This window comes from Rousettus aegyptiacus, unplaced genomic scaffold (assembly GCF_014176215.1).
Source record: "Rousettus aegyptiacus isolate mRouAeg1 unplaced genomic scaffold, mRouAeg1.p scaffold_m13_p_8, whole genome shotgun sequence".
Taxonomy (NCBI): domain Eukaryota; kingdom Metazoa; phylum Chordata; class Mammalia; order Chiroptera; family Pteropodidae; genus Rousettus; species Rousettus aegyptiacus.
Window position 1 is genome coordinate 38081251 of NW_023416311.1, and position 21288 is coordinate 38102538.

Sequence of the window (21288 nt, forward strand, 5' to 3'; positions counted from 1 at the left end):
GGTTGAATCCACACAACAATCCTATAACATAAATACTATCCCATTTTAAGGGGGAAGAAACAGACCTGGAGAGCTTAAGTAGATTGTCCAAAGTCACACAGCAAGTGGGGCTGAGACATGAACAGCTGATTCCAGAGAAGTCATGTGAACCAGTGACTTCTTGACTAAACTAAAAGCCATCTTTATTCTCAATGTTTAAGCAAATGACGATGAGTGAAATTTGGGACTTAATTCCATTCTTGTTAGTAAAGAAACCCTGATTTGTTTTATAAGTCTAGCAGAGGTCCATTCCTGTGGCCTATCACCAACCCCCAGCCATTTTTTTTTTTTTTTTTGGTGGGGAAGATTGCTGTATGCCTAGCCTGTAGTCACCTTGAGGGAAATATAGTCATGCTGGTCTATAACACCTCTTGTTCTATATGAAAAAGCACAACCCTAGAAAAACAAACTTGTTAACACCCATCCAGCTTTGCAGCTGGTTGTGAACCTCTGTTCCCTTGGTTCTGAACCATAAATACTTGCTGCTAGAGAAAAAGCAACTGCTCTCTAAAGGGATGGGTGGGTGTTATTGGAATATTGTAGTACCTAGGACATTTTAAAACAAATTTCTCAGGTAACTTCTATGCTTGACATGAAAGGCCAAGAAAACAAAATCCTGTGGAATCAGGTTTATTGCAGTTATTATAACACTAGTTATTTGAAACAGACATCAGAAGAAATATGCTTATTTCAGTTTCTTATTATTGCAAAATAAAAATTTTTTGAAAATGTTTCTTCTACTGACGTACGGAAGTGCCTTTCCTTTTCTTCATGAAACACAGAATTCCAAACCCATTTTTGCCACTATCAGCTTATCTTCAGAGGCCCATTCTGCCCAACAAACATTTTTCTTCAAGTTACCAGTGCTCTTGGATCCCAGGCCCTCATGTGAATATGAGAGGTTGTGCAGTGCCATGCACAAAGGAATTCAGTAAGTGCCTGCTGTGTGAATGAATGTTGCTCGTCTCCTGTGAGCTGGACTGAGGGAAGATGCCTCCCAACTAGTATGTCACAAATGTTATGGTCCTAGACTCATGGGCCAGATGGTTTCTAAGGTGACTCTTGCCTCTCTCATTCTAGAATTATCTATCCTCCACTTGTAGCTTATTTCTTCTTCTTACTGCGGTCAGCTCAGAACCCTGGGCGAAAGAAAGTCATCAAAACCAAAGATGGGAGACCTGGAATTAAACTGTTACCCATGAGAAAACATAAAGGTTGGGGTGTTAAAAGTCTCTTTTCAGTGTTTGTTGGGTTCTTACTGTGTGCGTTTGGTATTAAATGCAGGATGTGGGCAGCATGAATAGGAGCGAGGTGATAAAAGTTAACCTGGCACTACAAAGTGCCTTCCTTTAACTTCTGTAGCAGAGCTGGTTTTTTCTGTGAATGCAAAATTGGGGGTAAAATGTCCACTTTTTATCCAGGCTGGCCTCTGATAATGACCCCATCACCCAAGTCCATGCCCCTGGTACTGGGGTTGCACTAACGCTCCCTTTCCCCTCTGTGAGAAAACAAGTGGCCGTTATTGTTATCGCTGACCTTCCCCTGCCTCCTGAAGGTTACCCCACATTCAATCCTTTCCATTTGTACCAGACAAAAATGGAGGGGATAGGGAATGCCTTATTCTGCCTGGAGTAGAAGCAAAGCTCAATTCTGATTGAATATGAATGACATCTCCAAGAAGGAAATGTGTTACTTCCAAGGGGCTATCCCAAGCAGAAAAGGATTAATTGGACCAATTCACTACTAACACCTCTGTTAGATTCAACTTCAAGGATCAGCTATTTTAAGTTCCCTGTGCCATAAACCACCTAGAAATCTTCTCCTCCCCACACATGGCATTTCCTAATGAGTACTGTTTGGATGCAATCATTTCTCTCCACACACCCTTTCCTCCAATTTCAAAAGAATGAAGAATTGCAGAGAATAGGCCACATAAAATACTCTGTTCCCGGCCCTGGCAGTACGTGAGTTCACCCTCAGTTTCTGCCATCCATTTGGGATCCTAGAACAGCCTGTCCTCACAACACCTCATGATGAAGATGAAGATTAAATCTAGCAACATAGTAAGAAACAAAAAATTAAGAGACAATGAGGATGAAAAGATTTTCCAGCTCACACCACCCTTTTTATTATTAAATTTAAATACACTAGAACAAAGGCACAATAGATAAAAATCTCCCTTAAAGAAAAAATTTTAAAGGCCCATTTGTGCAGGATCACTATACTTTTTGGAGACTCTTCTCATATTAACAATTTATTAATGATTCTTAAATTGTCAGATAACCTAGATGAATATAATATCTTTTAATGCAAAAAGTTTACTACAAAACATTCGATATCTAAGGCATTCATATTTTACAGGGAGGTAAGTGGTAGTAGTCCACTTCCCTAAACTTTATTTATTTACTCAAATTACAGGTAAACCTCAGGCAAGGGGTGGGGGAGGCAATTAATGGGTATGGATGGAAACTGGCATTCAAAAAATTAAAAAAAAAAAAAAAGTTAACTGTGTTACCAGCTACAGTATTAACAACTTGCTGACTTAACTCTCCATGACAGATCTAATTAGAAGGTGGCAATAAATGTTTCCAGGTGTTTAACTAAGTGTGATAATTATTTCTTTCCTTAAAGAGATGGAGTCATATGTTTATATTTCAAAGCATAATGTTTCCTTAGTTAAAACACTGTGGAAACACTTTGGTGTGACACAGAATTCAAACCAGGATAAAAATATCTGCTGTGATAAGCAGCACTTAGAGTGATTTAACAACTCAACTTTCATATCCCAACGCACAATGGCAACTTAAAGACTGCTCTGTTCTGGTTATTTCCTTTAGCCACAGTTTTGTTATCCTTACACCTCAATGAATAATTTCTACTCAATGTCACTACCAGTATTTCTTAAATGAATTCTTATCAAAGAAGTGGAGAGATTTTTCTGGGTAGCTCAACTTTCACAGAAAGAACATAGCAAGAATAAACTGAGATCTAGAAGAATTCAGAGACTAATTGGATGGGACCTCAGCAACCAGGGACTCATAGAGGGACTAAAATAGAGTGATATCAATTAGTGATATTAATTAACTTTTTAAATGTAAAAATACGTCCCACATTGAGATAGTATTGACACCCAATTACATAATTTATGGACGGATGGAATTATCAGTCTTAAGTAACTCAAGGATTTTGTTGTCAGCACTGGACACTCGACTACTGTCTCCTTCCTTCCATGATTCCCTCAGGATACTATGCTCTTTCTACATGGTCCTGCGTTTTGGGAAATCAGTTGGCTTTAGAAATACGGTGTCGCTGAATCAATAAACATCCTCTAGGTGCCCAAGCCTGATTGGTCAGTATGGTCTTGAACCATATCAGCCACCCTAGAGCTCTCAACAGGTGTTCTTGCATCAGGCGCTGAGGGCTCGAGTTCACACGTGCGCGTACACACAGCTCTCTTCTTCAAAGGAAGTCTCCACTGTAGGATCTCAAGGCAAAACTCTAGCCCCTGACTGTTTTACAATGCAGGGTTTCATTACAATCTCAGGCCAGCATCTCGGTCTGCAATCTGGGGCATCCTGATAACCCGGGCAGTCCCTTTCGACAGCAAGAGCTGTTACCAGGAGGGCGTGACACATAGCGGGGGACGTGTCTACAGAAGGAAGGAGTAGCCTGTAAGGTTCAGGGCAGAAGGTGGAAGTTAAGGTGTCGGCCCGAGTCAGTAGGGGCTCCTAGCCGAGGGTCTCAGGTTGCCGCTGCGACGTAGGAATCGGGTAAAACTCCGTGGAGTTTCCGGGGCTGTGCGCGCCCGCACACACACTTACACACGCTAGCGCACACGCAACCACTCACACCCACTCCCGAAGCTCTCGGTGGGCGGAAAGCGAACCCCCAGAAGTTGCTCGCAACCCAGCGGCCGGAGAAGCCCTGAGGGGCTTGCGGGACCGGCTAGCCAGGGAGGCACTTACTCGGAAGAGGGGGCGCGGTGGCGCCGGGACACTGAGAGGTGAGCTGGAAGATCTGACGGCGCCGAGTTCCCTAGCCGCTCGACCGCTCGCGGACTCCCGCGGACTGGTCAGCAGAGCGCGGGCCAGAGTCGGTGGGAGAAAAAAAGTCGGGGGCCGGGGGAGGGGCGGGCCAGGAAGGAGGAGCCGAATGGTTGGGGCGGGGCCGGGAGGAGGCTCTAGGAAGCCGGGGCGGGGCGGGAGAGGAGGGGCCGGGGGCGGGGCCAGGGGCGGGGCGGGGCCAGGAGTAGGCTCGAGGAAGCCGGGGCGGGGCGGGAGAGGAGGGGCCGGGGGCGGGGCCAGGGGCGGGGCGGGACCCGGGGCGGGGCGGGAGAGGAGGGGCCGGGGGCGGGGCCAGGAGGAGGCTCGAGGAACTCTGGCTAGCCAGCAGAACCAGGGCGGCCGGGGGCGCAATGTCCCTTGGAGGAGGAGGAGCCGGGCAGCGGGGACTTTCTCGTCCGGAAGCCCCAGGAGAGTGGAGAGTGTTCCGGAGAAAGTGGTGGAGGCCTGACAGCGCCCTGGGTGCTGGACCCAGACTGCAAGGCGAGACCTCTGGACTAGAGGCGTCGGGACCGGCTAGTGACATACGCAGGGAAAATGTTACGTTTCTGGCCTCTCAATTTCTTCAGTTGTAAAAATGAGATACAAACCTCCTGGGGAGTTAAAACGGTTAAGTAAGCTCATGCGTTTTGCACCATGTTTGGCACGTAAAATGTACGCGTGAATGTTAGCCTCTGTTGTCATTATTATTGTTGTCCCTCTGAGCCTCGAAACCCTGCCTGCTCTAATTTTTTTTTTTTTTTTCTTTTCAGTCTCTACTGGCCTCAAGTCTATCCGGTGGTGTCTGATGCTCTTGTGGTTCCTGGTTTCCACTCAGGGAGGTTGCAGGGCTTCTCTGAGTTTAAAGCTCTTTGGCTCTTTGGGAAGCCAGTCCAGTCTCATCCACCCCCGCGGACTTTATTGCGACTTCTCCTGACTCGAAGCAGAGAACTAGTTCTCCACCTGGATGGGACAGAATCTTGGCCTTCCTTCTGCTGCGAGCCCTGACCCAGGGTAACCATTCTTAAGAGCAAGGGGCAGCTGGACCTTCTTTAAAGTAGGATGAATCCATCTGTACCATAAACATCTATTAAGCACCTATTGTATGATGGTTCTGGGCGAAGAGCTAGGTATTAATAATACCAGCAAAACTTAGTATGTGCAGGTCACTCTTCTAATTGTCACAACAACCTGTAATGTAGGTCCATTAGTTACCTTAATTTTACAAAGGAAAAGGAAATATAGTAAAGTAAAATAGCCTGCTCAGAATTATATATTTGGTAAGTAGTAGAGTATAATTGGGAGACAGGGATGTGTGAAACAGACAAAAATTACAACACATTAGAGTTTATTGCTCCAAATAGGAATATACACAAGGTTCAGAGTTGTTAAGGACACCCTCCTGTAATTATAGCTATGAGGAAGAGGTCATCAGGAAGATCTTGAAGGAGGGGATGTTTGAGGTGGGTTTGGAAGAAGGAATGGGAACTTCACAAGCAGCTATAGGTGGAGAAGGGGCACAGGAAACATTTTTCAAGCATTAAGGGGGTTTGAGAAAGAAGTAGAATGTAGATTGGAATGAAGCTAAAACAATATAAAAGAACTAAATCCAAGTGCTTTCTGTTTATAGGAGCTAAAGAATATTAATTTGACCCCAATTAGTGTGGGAAGTCAAAAGGATTTTAAGCATGGGAGACATGTCAAATGTTCTAGAAAGGTTAATCTGAAAACAGCATAAAAAATGCCAGAGGCACAAAACTTGCCTATGAGGTTATTAAAATGTCAGGTTCAGATTGTTTACCATAAACAAAAATTGGCTAGGTATTCTGTCACCAAAATAATTTCTAGTCATGCACCACTTAACGACAAGGATACATTCTAATAAACCAATGGTTGAGTGAATTAGTCTTTCTGTGAATATCAGAATGCACTTACACAAATCTAGATAGTATAACCTACTGCACACCTAGGCTATATGTTAGTCTATTGTTCTGTTGGGAAAGGGTGTAAACTTTGCTTTACCCTTATGAGTTCTTGGCTGAGACATTCCCAAACTACAGATTAAGAGGAGAAAAACAAAAAAGTTTAATAACATCTATACCTCCTGGATACACAGGAGAGACCCAGTAAAACTGCGTAACTTGTCAAAACAACTGAAGCCACCACCTTAAATACCATCTTCAGCTGAAAACAAAAGATTTGGGGGATAGGAGGAATCAGTTGGGGTGTGGGGGGGAGGGGGTTACCAGGAAAAGCATAGTAGCAAGGATAAAGTTGTTATGCAGGTTTATATTGTTATCTTCTGCATTGGTAAGTTTCTAGAGAAAAAGTGAACCCCACTCTTCCTAATAGAGCCTGGGAGACACCCTTCTTTACAAATGGAAATATCCCTTACAAATAGAAATGTGTTATACAAAGGGTAGCTTCTACCTTGGTTTTCAGATCTTCTCCAATGTCTGCTGTTTCTCAAAATTAACTATCTGAAAACAATTCTTATACCAAAAGACATATTTTGGGGTGACAAATTTTGTTCCCTTACAGCTCATAGGTTACAGACCTATACAGCATGTTACTGTACTGAATACTGTAGACGATAGTAAATATTTCTGTAATTAGCTGTGCAACAAAGTCACTAGATGGTAGGAATTTTTCAGCTCCATTATAATCCTGTGTGACCACCGTTGTATATGCAGTCCTGTGTTGACCAAAAGGCATTGACTAAAACAGCATTGTGTGCTGTATGACTGTATTTCAGGAGAGGATAAGGAAAGGACTGCAATCCAGTATGTGCAGACAGGCATGCAATGGGCACACAGAGAAAACCAGAAGCAGGAAGCTCATTTATAGAAGGGAAAGGGTATTAAGGGAAGGAGTTGTTCAACTGTACGGCTCCATTGTAAACCTAGAGTTCTTCTCGCAGGGCTTTTGCAACCAACCATCTTGGGATGTGAAAGCTCCTCCCATAGGCCCTCCTGATCCCTGTCTTGACTAAGGTCTCTGTCATAAATTTTGACAGGATACTGTGGCAGGCAGAATAACGACTCCCAGAGAGATGTCTACATCCTAATAATCCCTGAAACGTGTGAATAGGTTACCTTACATAGCAAAAGGGACTTTGCATATATGATTAAGGTTAAACACATTAAGATGAGATTATCCTGATTATTTGCATGGATCTAATCTAATCATATGAATCCTATGAAGTAGAAGAAGAGTGATTCAGAGAAATTCAAAGTATGAGGAACTCAACCTGGGTCAGGAGCCAAGGAATGTGGGTGGCCTCTAAAAGCTGGGAATGGTCCTCAACCAACAAAAAAATGGAACTCCTAGGCCTACCACCACAAGGAACTGAATTTTGCCAGTAACTTGAATGAGCAAGGGAATGGATCCTCACTTTAGAGCCTCCAGAAAGGAACTCAGCTCTAGTGACACTGAGTTTATCCTGGTGAGACCCGTACTGAAATTCTGACCTATAAAACTGTAAAATAATAGGTTTATGTTGTTTTAAACCCCAAAATTGATGGCAATTTATTGCGGCAGTAATAGGAAATAAATACAGATACTGAGGGCTGAAACTAAGTAGATGGAAAGAAGATGAATTCGAGGCTTATACAGGCCCTGGAGATTGATGGGCTATGGGAGGTGTTGACCCTAAAAAACAAAAGACCGAGTTATTTTACCAGCAAAATGGGCTTATTTGGGAACATCACAGGAAATGAAATTTGGGACAGAGAAACTATGACAAATCATAGGCAAGTCTGAAGAGCAGAGGAGAGGAACTCCTTTTATAAGAGAAAAAGAGGAAGTGGGGATGGGCTGTTTCTGAAGAGTTCAGGGTGGTAACAGCTTCTCATTGGCTGAGTGTGGCAGTTTCTCACTGGCTGGGCTGTAACCAGGCAACCAGATAAAGAAGTTCAGTTGAGGTTTAACAAAGGTAGAGGTGTTTGGCCTGGGAAGAAGGAATTCTTCTGTGTTCTGTCTTCCTGTTTAGGGTCTGGGGACGAAGTGGGGGTGGGGGCAGTACATGAGAATTCCTCCTTTGGGTCTTTCTAACTCCATTTTTAAATGAGGTTTCCTTTATTTTTAACTAGGGTGAGGAAAGGAGAATCATCTAGGCTAATTTACCAGGTTTCTGGAGGGAGGGACAAAGGCATGTGCTTTCTGAATCCTCTCTGAATCTGTAGTGATGCAACTAAAGGTTAAAGAGTTTGTACACTCCCAGCCTCCCACACCCCGCAAATAATTAGAAACAATCCCTGAATGCCCATGGGCAGCGATTTTTGTCACTACCAACTGAGAAGTATAGTAATGGATCTGCTCCATTACTATAAACTGGATGACTTTGGACAAAGCGCAAAGCTTTAATGAGACTTAGCTTCTACTGTGTGAGATGGAAAGAGGAGCACCAACTGTATGATTCCTGTGAGAGGCAGCCAGGAGGATGTCATGGTGTCTGCACCCTCAACCCCAGTAACTTTCACCATTCCCTCATTTCAATCTCCCTTGTTCCCAGCTGCACCCTGGAGCATCAATCCCCAGAGTCTCATCTACCTTTCTAAAGATTCTATAATTTTTACCTCCAATATTGCACACCCCAGGTGCAGCCTCTCATTTTTGGTCCCCTTTCTTTCTTTACCTCATGTAGACTTACTTGCATTTCTCCCAGGCAGCTTCCTTTCCTATCTGGCCTAACCCCAAGAACTAACATTTCGGTCACTTAGTGCTAGTGCCTACTATTCCTTTACCTCATTAACCTTTCCTTTTACTCAGCTGGAAAATCTTTCTAGCCGTCCACAAAGAAGGGGGTTCAGTCTTTACCCATTCCTTGAGACATCTTTCCCACCCAACATGCTTCCTGCTCTTGACTGATACAATCTCACTTCCTATTTCATACACAATAAACAGATCTTCAATATTTTCCTCAACTTCCTGTCCCAGCTACCAAAAATTACATCTCCATCCACATTCATCCTGACTTCCTTTCCCCCATCACAGTGGACCAGAGCAAACACATTCACCTTCACCAGATCTCTGGGTCCCACCCCCCCCCCCCATCTACAGGGGCCATATTCTGTAAAATACCCCTTTTCTTTTACCTTCGACCTCTCAATTTCCATATTTCCCCGCAAGACATAAAAGTGCTAAAATTAGAAATGACATAAAATGTGAAATTCTCTATGGACTCTACCACCTTCTCTCACCACCACTTACGTTACTAGGGCCATCTGGACCTGCAAAAGCACAGATGCTAAGAGTAGAAACAATGCAGAGTGGCCATTGCTTCAGTGCTTACTTTAGAGCATGGGTCCCCAACCCCCGGGGCTGTGGACCAGTACCAGTCTGTGATCTCTTAGGAACTGGGCCACACAGCAGGAGGTGAACAGTGAGCGAGCAAGCTAAGTTTCATCTGTATTCATTGCTGCTTCCCAGCGCTAGCATCATCACCTCAGCTCCAGCTCAGGTCATCAGGCATTAGATTCTCATGGACCACCAGTCCCTGGTGCCAAAAAGGTTGGGGACCACTGCTTTAGAGGGCCAGGAAAGGGGCTCTACAATGTCAGGCAACTTGCATCACTGTCATCAAAGACAACTAGTCTTTCCGTTAACTTTGGTAAAGACATAGAACTCCACTTTATTTCATAGTGTGATAATATTTAGAAAGTACCAACATAATTCTTTCTTATCTTACTTGGGCCAATAGGTACTTGATTTCATTTTCAAACTAGCTCTTTCATATTTCCAATTTGGGTCATAAAATACATATTAAATCTAGTAAGCTCCTAATAATCAATCTATAATTCAATGGCTAAATATATTAAAAATGGCTACATCTGGATTAATGAACCCTCAGATCAAATAAAACCCAAAAGACACAATCCCCTAAACCCTACAAATCACCTAAAATAGAGATAACTGTTAGCTATAGCTGCATACCAAAAATATCTCTGTACTTTCCTCCGATCTTTGCTTCTGCCCAGCTCAAGGTATAGGAACTAACTTTAGACAAAGTTGTAGCTTCATAAAATCTTGACCCTGTTTTCTCTTTTATTCTTATTTCTTGCTTCAAACCTCTACTCTGTTAACTTTGTGCCAGCCTCATCTTGTTGAGTGTAAGGAAATAACTACAGTTGACCCATGAACAGTATGGGGATTAACGGTGCTGAATCCTCACAGTTGAATAATCCACATATAACTACTAGTCATCCCTCTGCATATGCAAATTCCCAACAGCAGACCGAAAATACTACCTAGCACAATGTATGCAATAAAAATGTATGCACAAATACTCCAGGAGAGTGGAACTGACTCATATTACTTGGAATGGGAAAGATGTCACAAGAGAGGTTTAATTCAATCAGGTGAAAAAGGATGCACTGGAGTTTGCCAGGCAGAGAGAAGAGCACTCAAGCAGTGTGAAGAGAGATCTAACATCTTCCAATAGGCTAAAAGCACTGAAGCAAGGATATACAATTTAAACAAAGCCTTCAGAAATGTGTGGCTTTTGTGCTTTACCTACATTTTCATGGGAGCGTATTGGTGAATATGCCTGATACAAAACATGGTTATGACTTCACCATCCTCCAGTTCTATTTCTTTTAAGAGTATTATGATAATGTGTAACCTGTCTTTAAAGTATATGAGCAAGATAAAGTATATAGATATTTGTTCAATGTTTTACAGACTAGAAACTCAGGAACAGAATAAACATCAAGAATCTGGGGTTAATGACCTTTTCCTATTACCTCCATAGATGGCAACCCCCACTCATAGCTATTTATACATCACTAGGGATTATATCTTTATCAGAATATTTTTCATTTATTCAGAATCACTTAACTCCACATAGTCACTAAAATATACTTCTTCCTAAAAAAGCTTACTAGAACTATTGCTTGTATCGAAGGGTGACTTTATCCATAATCTTAGCCGATTCCATCAGCCACCCTTTCCATGAAACCAAGTTCTCTGCCTGTTTCCAGATGTTCACCCCTTAAACCACTCTCTATAGAAATTATAGTGCTACCCCTAACTAGAACTCTTATTTTTCTGTGATTACACCACTGGAGTCTATGTCTATGTGGGTTCTTCCTCACCTGAACTATTTTTTTCCCTGACCATCTTGATTCTCACTTGAGCCTATTCCAAATACTACAAAGGCTGGTTTTGTTTTGTCTTGTCTATGGCTGCACAATTATACACCGAAAAACTTTTTCTAGAAATGTGGCCTAAATTCCTGACTCTATTAACAGAGGTCTCTTGTGTACTTACATCCATGAAATGCTAGTCCAAGTTAGTAATGTTTTACTTGATTTTAAACAAGAAAGGCTCCTCCTACCTTATTCCTGGAACACTCCAAGCACAAACCCTCACCTAGTAGACGCCCATGTTGTTCAATAGCCTCACTTCTTCACGTCTAATTACCAATCTTTGGAGTAAAGAGCTCAATGTGCTACTTCCATGTGTGAGTTCTCTTTGTGTGTGTGCCCACGAAGTCTCTCTCTCCCACCCTCTACATAACAATGGCTCTATGGATTTAAGAAAATGTTTCTTCAGTAAAGACACAACCAAGGATGTGGTTAAGTCATTTTAAGATATCAAAAAGATTTAAGGATGTGCTATGTACACATTTTTGTGTGTGTGAAATACTAGAATTTAAAAAAATCTATATACCACAGCAACCTCATAGGTGGCCCAAGACAGAAAAGAACCTCTCTCAGAAAAAAAAAAAAAGTGTCGTTTTTGTCTAATTAGTGGATTATAATTTAATATATAAGAAACCCACACATTTTTAAAAGCAATTTTTCTAGATTGGCCCATAAAGGAAGGGGTAGTACGAAATGTAGAGGCCTTGAACCCTCAAATTTATCTGGTCAGGAAATAGACTAAGAACACTACTTAGTGAAAAACATGGACCACTTTTCTGGAAAAGGAAGGATGTCTCAGAGGTAGAAAAAACAGCCCAGTGGGTAGAGTGAACAACTGTAGAGAATTACTTTCAGGGAAAAGAACTGAGGAACTGGTGACATGTGCCCAGCGAAATTTCAGAATCTCTATTGACCAGGGACTACTCCTATGTGTGACTCTTATTTTCCCCCTTTAGAATGGGAGACAGCTACCCTGTTTCTCTCTCACCACTGTATGTTTGGTGTGTGGGAGGCACCTAACTTGTCTCCTTAGTTTATAGTCTCCTTAGTTTATAGGTCTTTATACTTAAGGAACCTCATTCAAAGTGCCATATACAAATCTGGACCTGATCCCGGGGCTCAAGCCCAAACCTGACAGAGTAATAGGATGAAAATATTGGAGTTTTGGGAGGGAGAGAGTGTTTTGCATAGGGAAGGAGTATAGGTTTAAAAACTCAATACATATCCCAGGCCAATACACTGTACATAGGTAATACCTACATATTAAGACAATCAGTTGTACATGAGTAAAGCATGTCCACTGTGGAAAGAAATGTGTTATCACACCAATTTTTTCTACCATCTATCTGTATTTGTATGGAAGAACAAATTTTTCTCATTCCAGAGTCTTATCACACAATATGATACTCTAATCCCGCATTGTTAGCTCCCTTAATTATAGGCCATCTATATGCAGAAAACCACCAAGCAAGCAGAAGGGGAAAAGTCATGAAAAACTCAAAAACAGATTTAGCTTTAAAAATGACTGTAGCAAAGGCTATACACATTTCTAAAGGACCTATAGGTACATTTAGGTAATCTATGTTCAGCTTTTTCCAGGTACTCCAAAGGGTAACATTTTAACCTTTCTTACTTAAATAATATCAAACATCGAAAATATCTCAGCAATTCAAAGAGGAGTATTTCTGACAACTTTACTCCAGAGCAGCTCCCAAAGTTATCAAGTCCTATTTGGCATAAAAATACAGCTTTGTTTCACCAACACACACACACACACACACACACACACACACACACACACAAATATCTTTAGAATCATATTACTGACTGGGGTTTAAAGGAGTTTGGAAAAGGATTACCTCCTTCTCTTCTCCCATGTTAAAATTTTGTTTTATGTGTACTCTTCCATACATATTTGTATGTTTCTACATACAAATAAGACTAAACTCTAAATAATATAGGATATTACACCTTTTACTTTGCAATTTTTCTCGCCAACCTCTTTTCAACTTAATAGATACAAATCTGATACTCTTTTAGCGTTGAGAGAACATTCCATTGTATGGATGTACCACTGTTTATTCAACCATTTACATACTAATTAATTTAAATGTCTAGGTTTGTAAACTTTTTGCTTCCCTAGATATTTCAATAAACATCTACATACATGTGTTTTTTGTGCATAGGTGCTTTGATCTTAGTATACTTTCTCAAAAATAAGACTGCTTAGTTAAAGTGTGTATATTTTTAGTCTGCATAGGTAGCAGCAGAAGTACTGTAGCAGTAGCAATGTTTCAGTGTGCCCATTTCCTTGGCTCTTCACCAAATCAATGTCACTGTTTTCACTTTATAACAATATGATAAATGAAAAGTGTTATCATTTGTTGCTTTTTAAAAACATTCCTTTAACCATTAGTGAGGACGTACATACTTTATGGTTGTTGACTTTATCAATGTCCTGTTCTGTGAACTGTTTGTTGACTTCTCCGATAATCTGTTTATCATTTTAAAGTTCTCTTTGTACACAGGGACATTAATACTTTTCCTCTTACAAATATTTCTTCTAGTCTACTTATTCTTTTAACTTTGACTGTGGTCCCCTGCCATACAACATTTAAATTTTTGTTTAGTAAAATATGTCTATCTGGGTTTCCAACCTTAAAAAGATTACTCACCCTCTAAGGTTGTATAAAGATTTTCTTGAAGTGGGTATTTTTTGTATTGTGTTCTGATTGTTGAGACCAGTGTGAGAAATTTCTGCAATTTTTTTGTTTAAAGCAATTAAAAAGACAAAAATGAATTTGGGCAAGACAGAGAGCAAGAAAGGAGGATGGAGTTGACTGTTTCATGATTCTATGTAAGAAAATTCCTACATTTCAGAAAATGGGATTTGCAATGTTGTGAATTTCCCATCATTACAAAACCACATTCTTAGAAAGTGCACAATTTAAAAAATATATTTTGATGTATTCACTCTATTAATGTGGATGAAATTTTACCTATATATACATATCATTTTGTATTTAAACATACATTTCAACTATTTTTATTTTCACTTTTTTTGAATAATGCTTACCTATTATGTCAAGATTAGGAAGAACAGGGTATCTGGGAAAATTATCCAATCCTTCCTACATTACCCAAATACACATACAGAATTTCTCCATTTTAAAATGTGACATATACTTTAAGTCAATGAAAATGGCATAAATATTACTTAAAACAATAGCATAGTAAAAGTCATTGTATGATTGTTTATTTAAAATATTATGACTCTGAATGTAAATACATATGGGCTTACATAATTTATTGTTCATATAAACCCTCAATTAAAATGCTTAATTGTTTATCCACAATGCCTTTTTTCTAATAAGCATAATAATAAATTTTCTATTTCAATGAAAGTGTTCAAAGCCTTTTGAATCTTGATTTATAAAGGAATTACTGAAAAATAACTTAAGCTTAACTACATCAAACAATGGTATTGTTTGCAATGCTGTCACAGATTTCTCTATGGCAAAATAGTCACATATTGTTATTGCACAATTTATACGTACAGGTTATTATGTGCACATCAACTCTCTACATAATGAGTGTTTTCACTGCAACTTGCTCAACACATTTAAAATTATGAATACAATTTACAAAATCTTTAACAATATACTTTTAAGATAAAAGTATCCTGAGGATATTACAAAATTCATTTTACCAGCCCTTCATTTCTTTGCTTTATTTAACCCTTTAATTTCCAAGATAATAGATGTCCATATTTGGTTACATAAAAATGGTCTTTTAGTTCCTATTAACAAAATATATTGAAGCTAAATAGCATATAATTGCCCCTTAAACACTTAGTTCCATCTGCCTCTCTCCTTGGTTAAAATCAAGTATTTATCAAGTTTTCTAATTCTGAATCAGAAAAGGTATAGCACAAAAAAACAGAATAAAGGTTAGCACATCTAAGTTAAAAGCATTGTGCATTTTTAATATTTTGGTCATATTTTATAATAAAATAATATATTTTGGCAAAAAATAATAAAATATAAGGTTTAGTTTATTTTCTATTAATGGTAGATCTGGCAAATATTTTACATTTGTAAATATCTATTTGACTGTTTTCACATTCATTTCTAAAAACACTGCTATAAGGTTTTCAAAACTTTGAGACTAAAAGCACCTAAAAAAAAAAAAAGAAATAAAAGTAAAAAGTTTGTTTGATGCTCAAAAAATCCTTTCACAAATTTATACACTTCTTTTAAGTGTCTCATATATGCCAACACAGAATCGTTATTGCCTGCTAAGATTTGATTCAGTGTGATCTTTAAAATAATAATCTTGGAAGTCTTCCTGAAATTTATTTGAAAATTAAGATGAGAATTCAAAAATTTAAAACAAAAAGGGGGAAAAAAAAAGCTGCAAAAAAGTTATTCTGGTGGCAGTAGTTGTTATGGCACAAAAATACATAAAGACTTGTAATTTTCTCATATACACATATAATAAGTTCAAATAAAATGTGTAAGGTATATTACATATATACACACAACCACACATGTATACATACATACGATCAAGCTCCAGAAGAGAAACTGATGAAAAGTTAATATATGAACCATTTGGCTCATTTAGCACTGAAGTCCCAGTGACAGCTTTAACAGAGATGTTCATTATTTTTTTGATTCTTACCCAAATACCAATCTATCATTAATTAAGAGAAGAGTTTGAGACATATAAATTTGAAAAAGTGAGAGTGTGGTGAATTAAGCGATGACTCATGTCCAACTGCCTTTACATAAAGAGTATTTTTTTACTGTACAAGAAATTCATGCAGAGATATCTGCAGAAGAGTTTATCAATCATAAGAAAACAAAACTCCTTTAACACTACGATATACTATAACATACTATATGTATTATTACAGCATTACTTACACATTCTACTTCGGGCAATGCAGTCTAATTCTGAATGACCTTGTTAATTTTTTAAGGCATCAGTGCATCAAGGGCAAAGCTCCATAAAATAAATGTGAAAACAAGAAAGCATTAGCTTATTTGTGGCACAGAAAGTAATCACTGTACATTATATGTGTTGGCCATGTCTATGGAACAGGTAATAAATTATACATCTTATTGTTACAGCATAAATTTCACATCATTTTTCAACACTTCATTTAATGGGCTAAACTGATCTGGCAGTATTCTCATCTTCATTGTTCCATCAGCTCCACATGAAAAAATGTGATTTGCAGGCCCTGTCTCAATTTGCATCACTCCAGTTCCGATATTTCTGAAAATGGACTGCCGAGCATGTTCATTAATAAAAGTGTGAAGAAGACTGAAAGTAGAGAGACTCCAAATCTAAAAGATATTAAGAACAAAATAAAATTTGGGGTTATTACATAAAATATCCAAATGTAAAATTTAGGCCTGTCTTCTTGTGCAAATAAGGAATTTCTAAAACAAGGATGGAGAAAACCTGTGTAGGCCTAAGGTCATGACATCTTGATTCTGTACAGAGTGTTGCAATTTTCTAAATCATTTCGATATTATTATATTCTTCAAAATTCATTATCAGAGGAAGGCATTTTAAACCCTGCATTAGAGATTTGAAAACTTAGGTACAAATAAGTTAAGTGTACAAAGCTACAGAAACTTGCACGCTCATGGGGACTACAATAAAGATTCCTTCTCATAGCAAAGCTTTTGCTGTGTAACTCTATAGTGGGGTAATCCTTTCCCTATAATAAAGAATACCTACTGGAGGATCAGAACCGCTGAAAAAAGGGAAGTACTACACATCCAGAGGCCCTCAGACCAGACAAAACTATGTTCCAATTGCAAGATAAAGTTAATTATTATAATTTCAGTATACTTAATTTACTATGTAGAAATTTTTTATTTTCAGATGTTACCAAAATAAATGTGTTTGTTACAAAAGTAATTAATAAGCATCTTTACATTTATGAAGAAACTAAATACTTTCGGGACATCATTTTAAGTTTAGGGAAACCAATTTATTTCCTGATATTTTTAGATCACATTAAAAAAAAATCTTTCTTTTCTCTAAGAAATAAATTCTGACTATTATAGAAATTGTTAAACAGTGGCTTCTGAATACTACATTGTATAATTTCAGATCTTATTTCACTTGATTAAATATTAAACCTCAGAATCAGAGTACAACTAAAGAACTAATCTAAAACATAATGTGAACACCTAAACTGAGAGGAGTTCAAATAAAAAACTAGCTTCAAAACAAAAATAATTCTGTATGGAAGTCGGTGCATACATTTGATTTTAAGAAATGCCCTTTCCAAATTCTACAATTCTAGTTAACTTTTTTTTCTGGCTGAGAATTATGAAAACAATATGCTGGTTCTAACAAAGTAGTCTAATTTATTTGTACTAAATAGTCTCTCTAGTGCTTAAATTAGTGGGTTCTAAGAAATTAGACTACTCCAGCAGGTTACTGAACATTAGACTAATTTAGAGACTGGTCTAAACTTACTTATTCCTGTAGATATTTCCAAATGTGGCTCGTGGACCCTTCATCAAAACCAGTAGGGTATGTGTTATAAAATGTGAAGTCCTGAACCCTGGACTTACTATTTTTGGGGGTGGGACCTAGCAACAGTATTTTTGGAGCGGGGTACATTTTTAATAAGCTGCTTAACATTTTTGACAAGCTACTTAATGTTTTAAACAACCTATAAGTTTTAAACACAGTGGAGTTTGAGAAGTACTGTTATAGGTAGGGCTTATCCAGGTGCTTTCAGAATTCTTAAATCAAGCACTGAGAGGTTGCATGATGATGCTATAAATGGAAAAATGGTCATAAAGAAATATGGCAGTATATTTCATGGCACTGGAAACTGAATCAGTAACTCTCAACATGCAGTCAAGACTAATTATAATGTCTGAAATATGTTTATATCCATGGAAAATCCAGTTCTTTTGCATGCATTAAATTAAGCATCTTTGAAAACAATTGAAAAATAGATAATTTTCAGGTTTAATAATATTTCATTCATTATAAGATTTATTAACTAGCAATTAACATCACGGACTACAAAGGAGTTAAAATTTCTATTATTTAAATAGACTGATATCATCAGTATGACTAAAGGCCTAAGTTTTCTGAAGATTTATTTTCATTCTATAGATACTGTGGCATAACTATATTTACCTTTATGTTGCCTTCGGCAGATCCTGTAACAAAGTACTCTTCAGTTGGATCAATAGCAATGGCTTTAACAGGAGAATCATGGCTCTGGAAAAGCTGTCTCTGTTGTCGTTGCTGAAGGTCAAATATACAAGTAAACCCTTTTCTGCCACATGATATTAGTAACTGATGTTTTGGAGCATATGCTAAAACAGTGGCTCCACTATCATGGCAAATAAAAGCTGAAAGTTAAAAAAAAAAAAAGAGTAAAAACCATTTAATAGTATACTAAGAAACAGACTTCTGGCTTTTGGCCAAGGCTGAATGTTAGAACAGATTTATCTTTCTGCCTGAAATAATTAAAAAATTAAATGGTATGTAGGAAACAACGGTTTGTGACACTGGGCATCAGGCAATGAAGAAACATGATTTCTAAGAGATGGGAAACAAGCTGAGTGAGCCATACAACTACCCAACTTATTGCCTGTAGAGTGTTTTCTGGTCATGGCACAAGAGAGGGGAACCCAATTGAACTCAGTTCCTGTTCTCAACAGCCAGAAGGGAAAACCGCATAATTTACCAGGCACAGGATAAAGTACTTAGAAGGGTTTTTATCTCAATAGTAAGGCAAAATTAGTCCCATACCAAATGCTGCTTTGGTCCCATTTAACAGAGTCCCCTAATCTGTTTACAAGTAAATTAGTCCCAGAACAAAGCTCAAAAATATGTATGGAATACAAAAATAATTAGCACCTAATAAAGTAAAATTTATAATGCCTGGCATCTAATAAAAAATTATCAGGCATGCAAAGAAGCCAGAAAATACAACCCTTAAGGAGAAGAAAATCCAATTGAAACTAACCCAGAAATGACAGAAGACAGAATTAGTAGATAAGGAAATTAAAAGTTATCATAATTATATTCTATATGTTCAAGAAGCTAGGCAAAAGACTGACACATTAAACAGGGACATGAAAGATATAATAAAAGACCCTAGTCAAAAGTCTAGAGAGAAAAACTTACAATGTTTAAATGAAAAACTGGTAGGGATTAAGAGATTAAAATAGTAATGAATTTGAAGACATGGTAATATAAATATCAAAAATATAAAATTATAATCTTTTTCTTTAAAAAATCTAGCCTAACAAAGGGACCAAAAAAAAAAAAAATCTGTTTATAGCTCAAAAACAATATGGCATAATGATGAAAAGTGAAGATTCAGAAGTTAGAATTCCAGGTTTTTGCCTGGGTTTAAATGTATACCTTAGGTGAATTACTTAACCTAAGTCTCAGTTTCATTGTTTGTAAAAGAGATAATACCACCTGCTTAAAAGGTTTGTGTGAAGATTAGTTAATGTAGTCATAGTATACACAGTACCTGGCATATAGTAAGTACTCAATAACACTTAATTATGATTACTGTAAGAATCTAAATAAATCTAATTATAGAGAGGAATTTAAAAAATTTTAGCAGTTCTTTGAGATAAAACTCATGTAGAGTAAAATACAGAAATTTTAAGTATACATCCTTGGTAAGCTTTGAAAGATGGACATTTATATCAACACAAAATGTTTTTTTCATCATCCCAGAGTTCTCTCATGCCTCTTTGTAGTCAATCCTCCTCTCTCACTAAGATAATCACTACTCTGACTTCTATCTGATTAGCTGCCAGAACTTGAAAAAAAATTAAATTTTATAGTATATACTCTTTTTTGCCTGGCTTCTTTTCCTGCAACATGTTTAAGAAGTTAATCTATGTTGTCTCATCTATCAGTAAGTCATGCTTTTATTGTTGAACAGTATTCTGTCCCATAAATGTGTCACAGTTTCCTGACAGACATTTGTGTTGTTTCCAGTTTTGGCTATTACAAAGCTGTTTAAGAACATTCCTATACAAGTCTTTTTGTGCATGTGTATTTTCATTTCTCTTGGGTGTATGTGGAAGAATATATACTGCTGGGTCATACTAGGTGCATGTTTAACTATGAGAAATTGCCAAGCAGTTTTCTAAACCAGTTGTATCATTTTATACTTCTATTGGCAAATCGTGAGTGTTCCAATTTTCTCACATCTTCACCAATACTTAGTTTTGGTATCCTGGAATCTTTAATTTTGGCCAGTTCAGTGTATAAAGTAGTATGTGATGGTGAATTTAGTTTGCATTTCCCTGATTTCCATTCAGATATTAAGAAGGGGATGATTTTTTAAAAATCTTGAATATACTATTTTTTTTCATAGGTTATGCTTTTGGTGTTGTATATAAAAAACCATCACCAAACCCAAGGTTACCTAGATTTTCTCCTACACTTTATTCTAAAAGTTTTGTAGTTTTGTATTCACATGTAGGTCTACTATTCATTTTTGGTTATTTTTTGTGAAAGGGATGAGGTTTGCACCTAGGTTAATTTTTCTTCAAATTGGCATCCAATTATTACAGCACTGTTTGTTGAAAAAACTGTTTCCATTGAATTTTTTTTTGTGTCTTTATTATTAGTCTGCTATATATGTGCGGGTCTATTACTGGGCTCTCTACAGGCATAAATTGCTGTATTCTGTTTCACTTTATTGAACTTTATAGATACTGTGTTCTTTTTACAAATGAAGATGTGTGGCAACCTTGTATAGAGCATGTGTACTGCTGTCATTTTTCCAACAGTACTTGCTCACTTCATGTCTCTATGTCACATTCTGGTAATCCTTGAAATTTTAAAACTTTTTCATAATTACATCTGTTACTGTAATCTATGATCAGTGATATTTGATGTTACTATTGTAATTATTATGGGGTGCCATGAACTGTACTCAAATAAGACAGTTAACTTAATAGATAAATATGTGTGCTCCTACTGCTCTACTGGCCTGCTGTTCCCCTGTTCTCCCCCTCTCCTTGGGCCTCCTTATTCCC

The 21288-nt window shown here is 37.9% G+C and overlaps 2 protein-coding genes and 1 long non-coding RNA gene across 15 annotated transcripts in view; 1 reads left to right on the forward strand and 2 right to left on the reverse strand.

Moving 5' to 3' along the window:
- TNFAIP8 (TNF alpha induced protein 8) overlaps nucleotides 1–4144 on the reverse strand; it is a 104657-nt gene extending 100513 nt beyond the window's left edge. For both annotated transcript variants that reach the window (XM_016145315.2, XM_016145314.2), the window contains exon 1: nucleotides 4005–4144. In XM_016145315.2, the coding sequence (XP_016000801.1) occupies nucleotide 4005 (1 nt within the window). In that variant the 5' untranslated portion in view covers nucleotides 4006–4144. The remainder of the gene's footprint in view (nucleotides 1–4004) is intronic.
- Nucleotides 4145–4411: 267 nt separating this feature from the next.
- On the forward strand, nucleotides 4412–5981 carry LOC107511158. 3 transcript variants are annotated; one of them, XR_001597019.2, is made up of 2 exons: nucleotides 4412–4754; nucleotides 4853–5981. It is a non-coding gene; the product is annotated as an uncharacterized LOC107511158 (long non-coding RNA). The 3 variants fall into 3 exon arrangements; XR_004952407.1 differs by having other exon boundaries at nucleotides 4412–4714; XR_004952408.1 differs by having other exon boundaries at nucleotides 4412–4709.
- An 8273-nt stretch (nucleotides 5982–14254) lies between these two features.
- DMXL1 (Dmx like 1) overlaps nucleotides 14255–21288 on the reverse strand; it is a 119234-nt gene continuing 112200 nt past the window's right edge. For 4 of the 10 annotated variants that reach the window (XM_016145319.2, XM_016145317.2, XM_036226275.1 and 1 more), the window contains 2 exons: nucleotides 18407–18624; nucleotides 14255–16578 (listed from right to left, as the gene is read on the reverse strand). In XM_016145319.2, the coding sequence (XP_016000805.2) occupies nucleotides 16354–16578; nucleotides 18407–18624 (443 nt within the window). In that variant the 3' untranslated portion in view covers nucleotides 14255–16353. The remainder of the gene's footprint in view (nucleotides 16579–18406; nucleotides 18625–21288) is intronic. The other 6 variants (XM_016145323.2, XM_016145321.2, XM_016145320.2 and 3 more) reach the window with 3 other exon arrangements.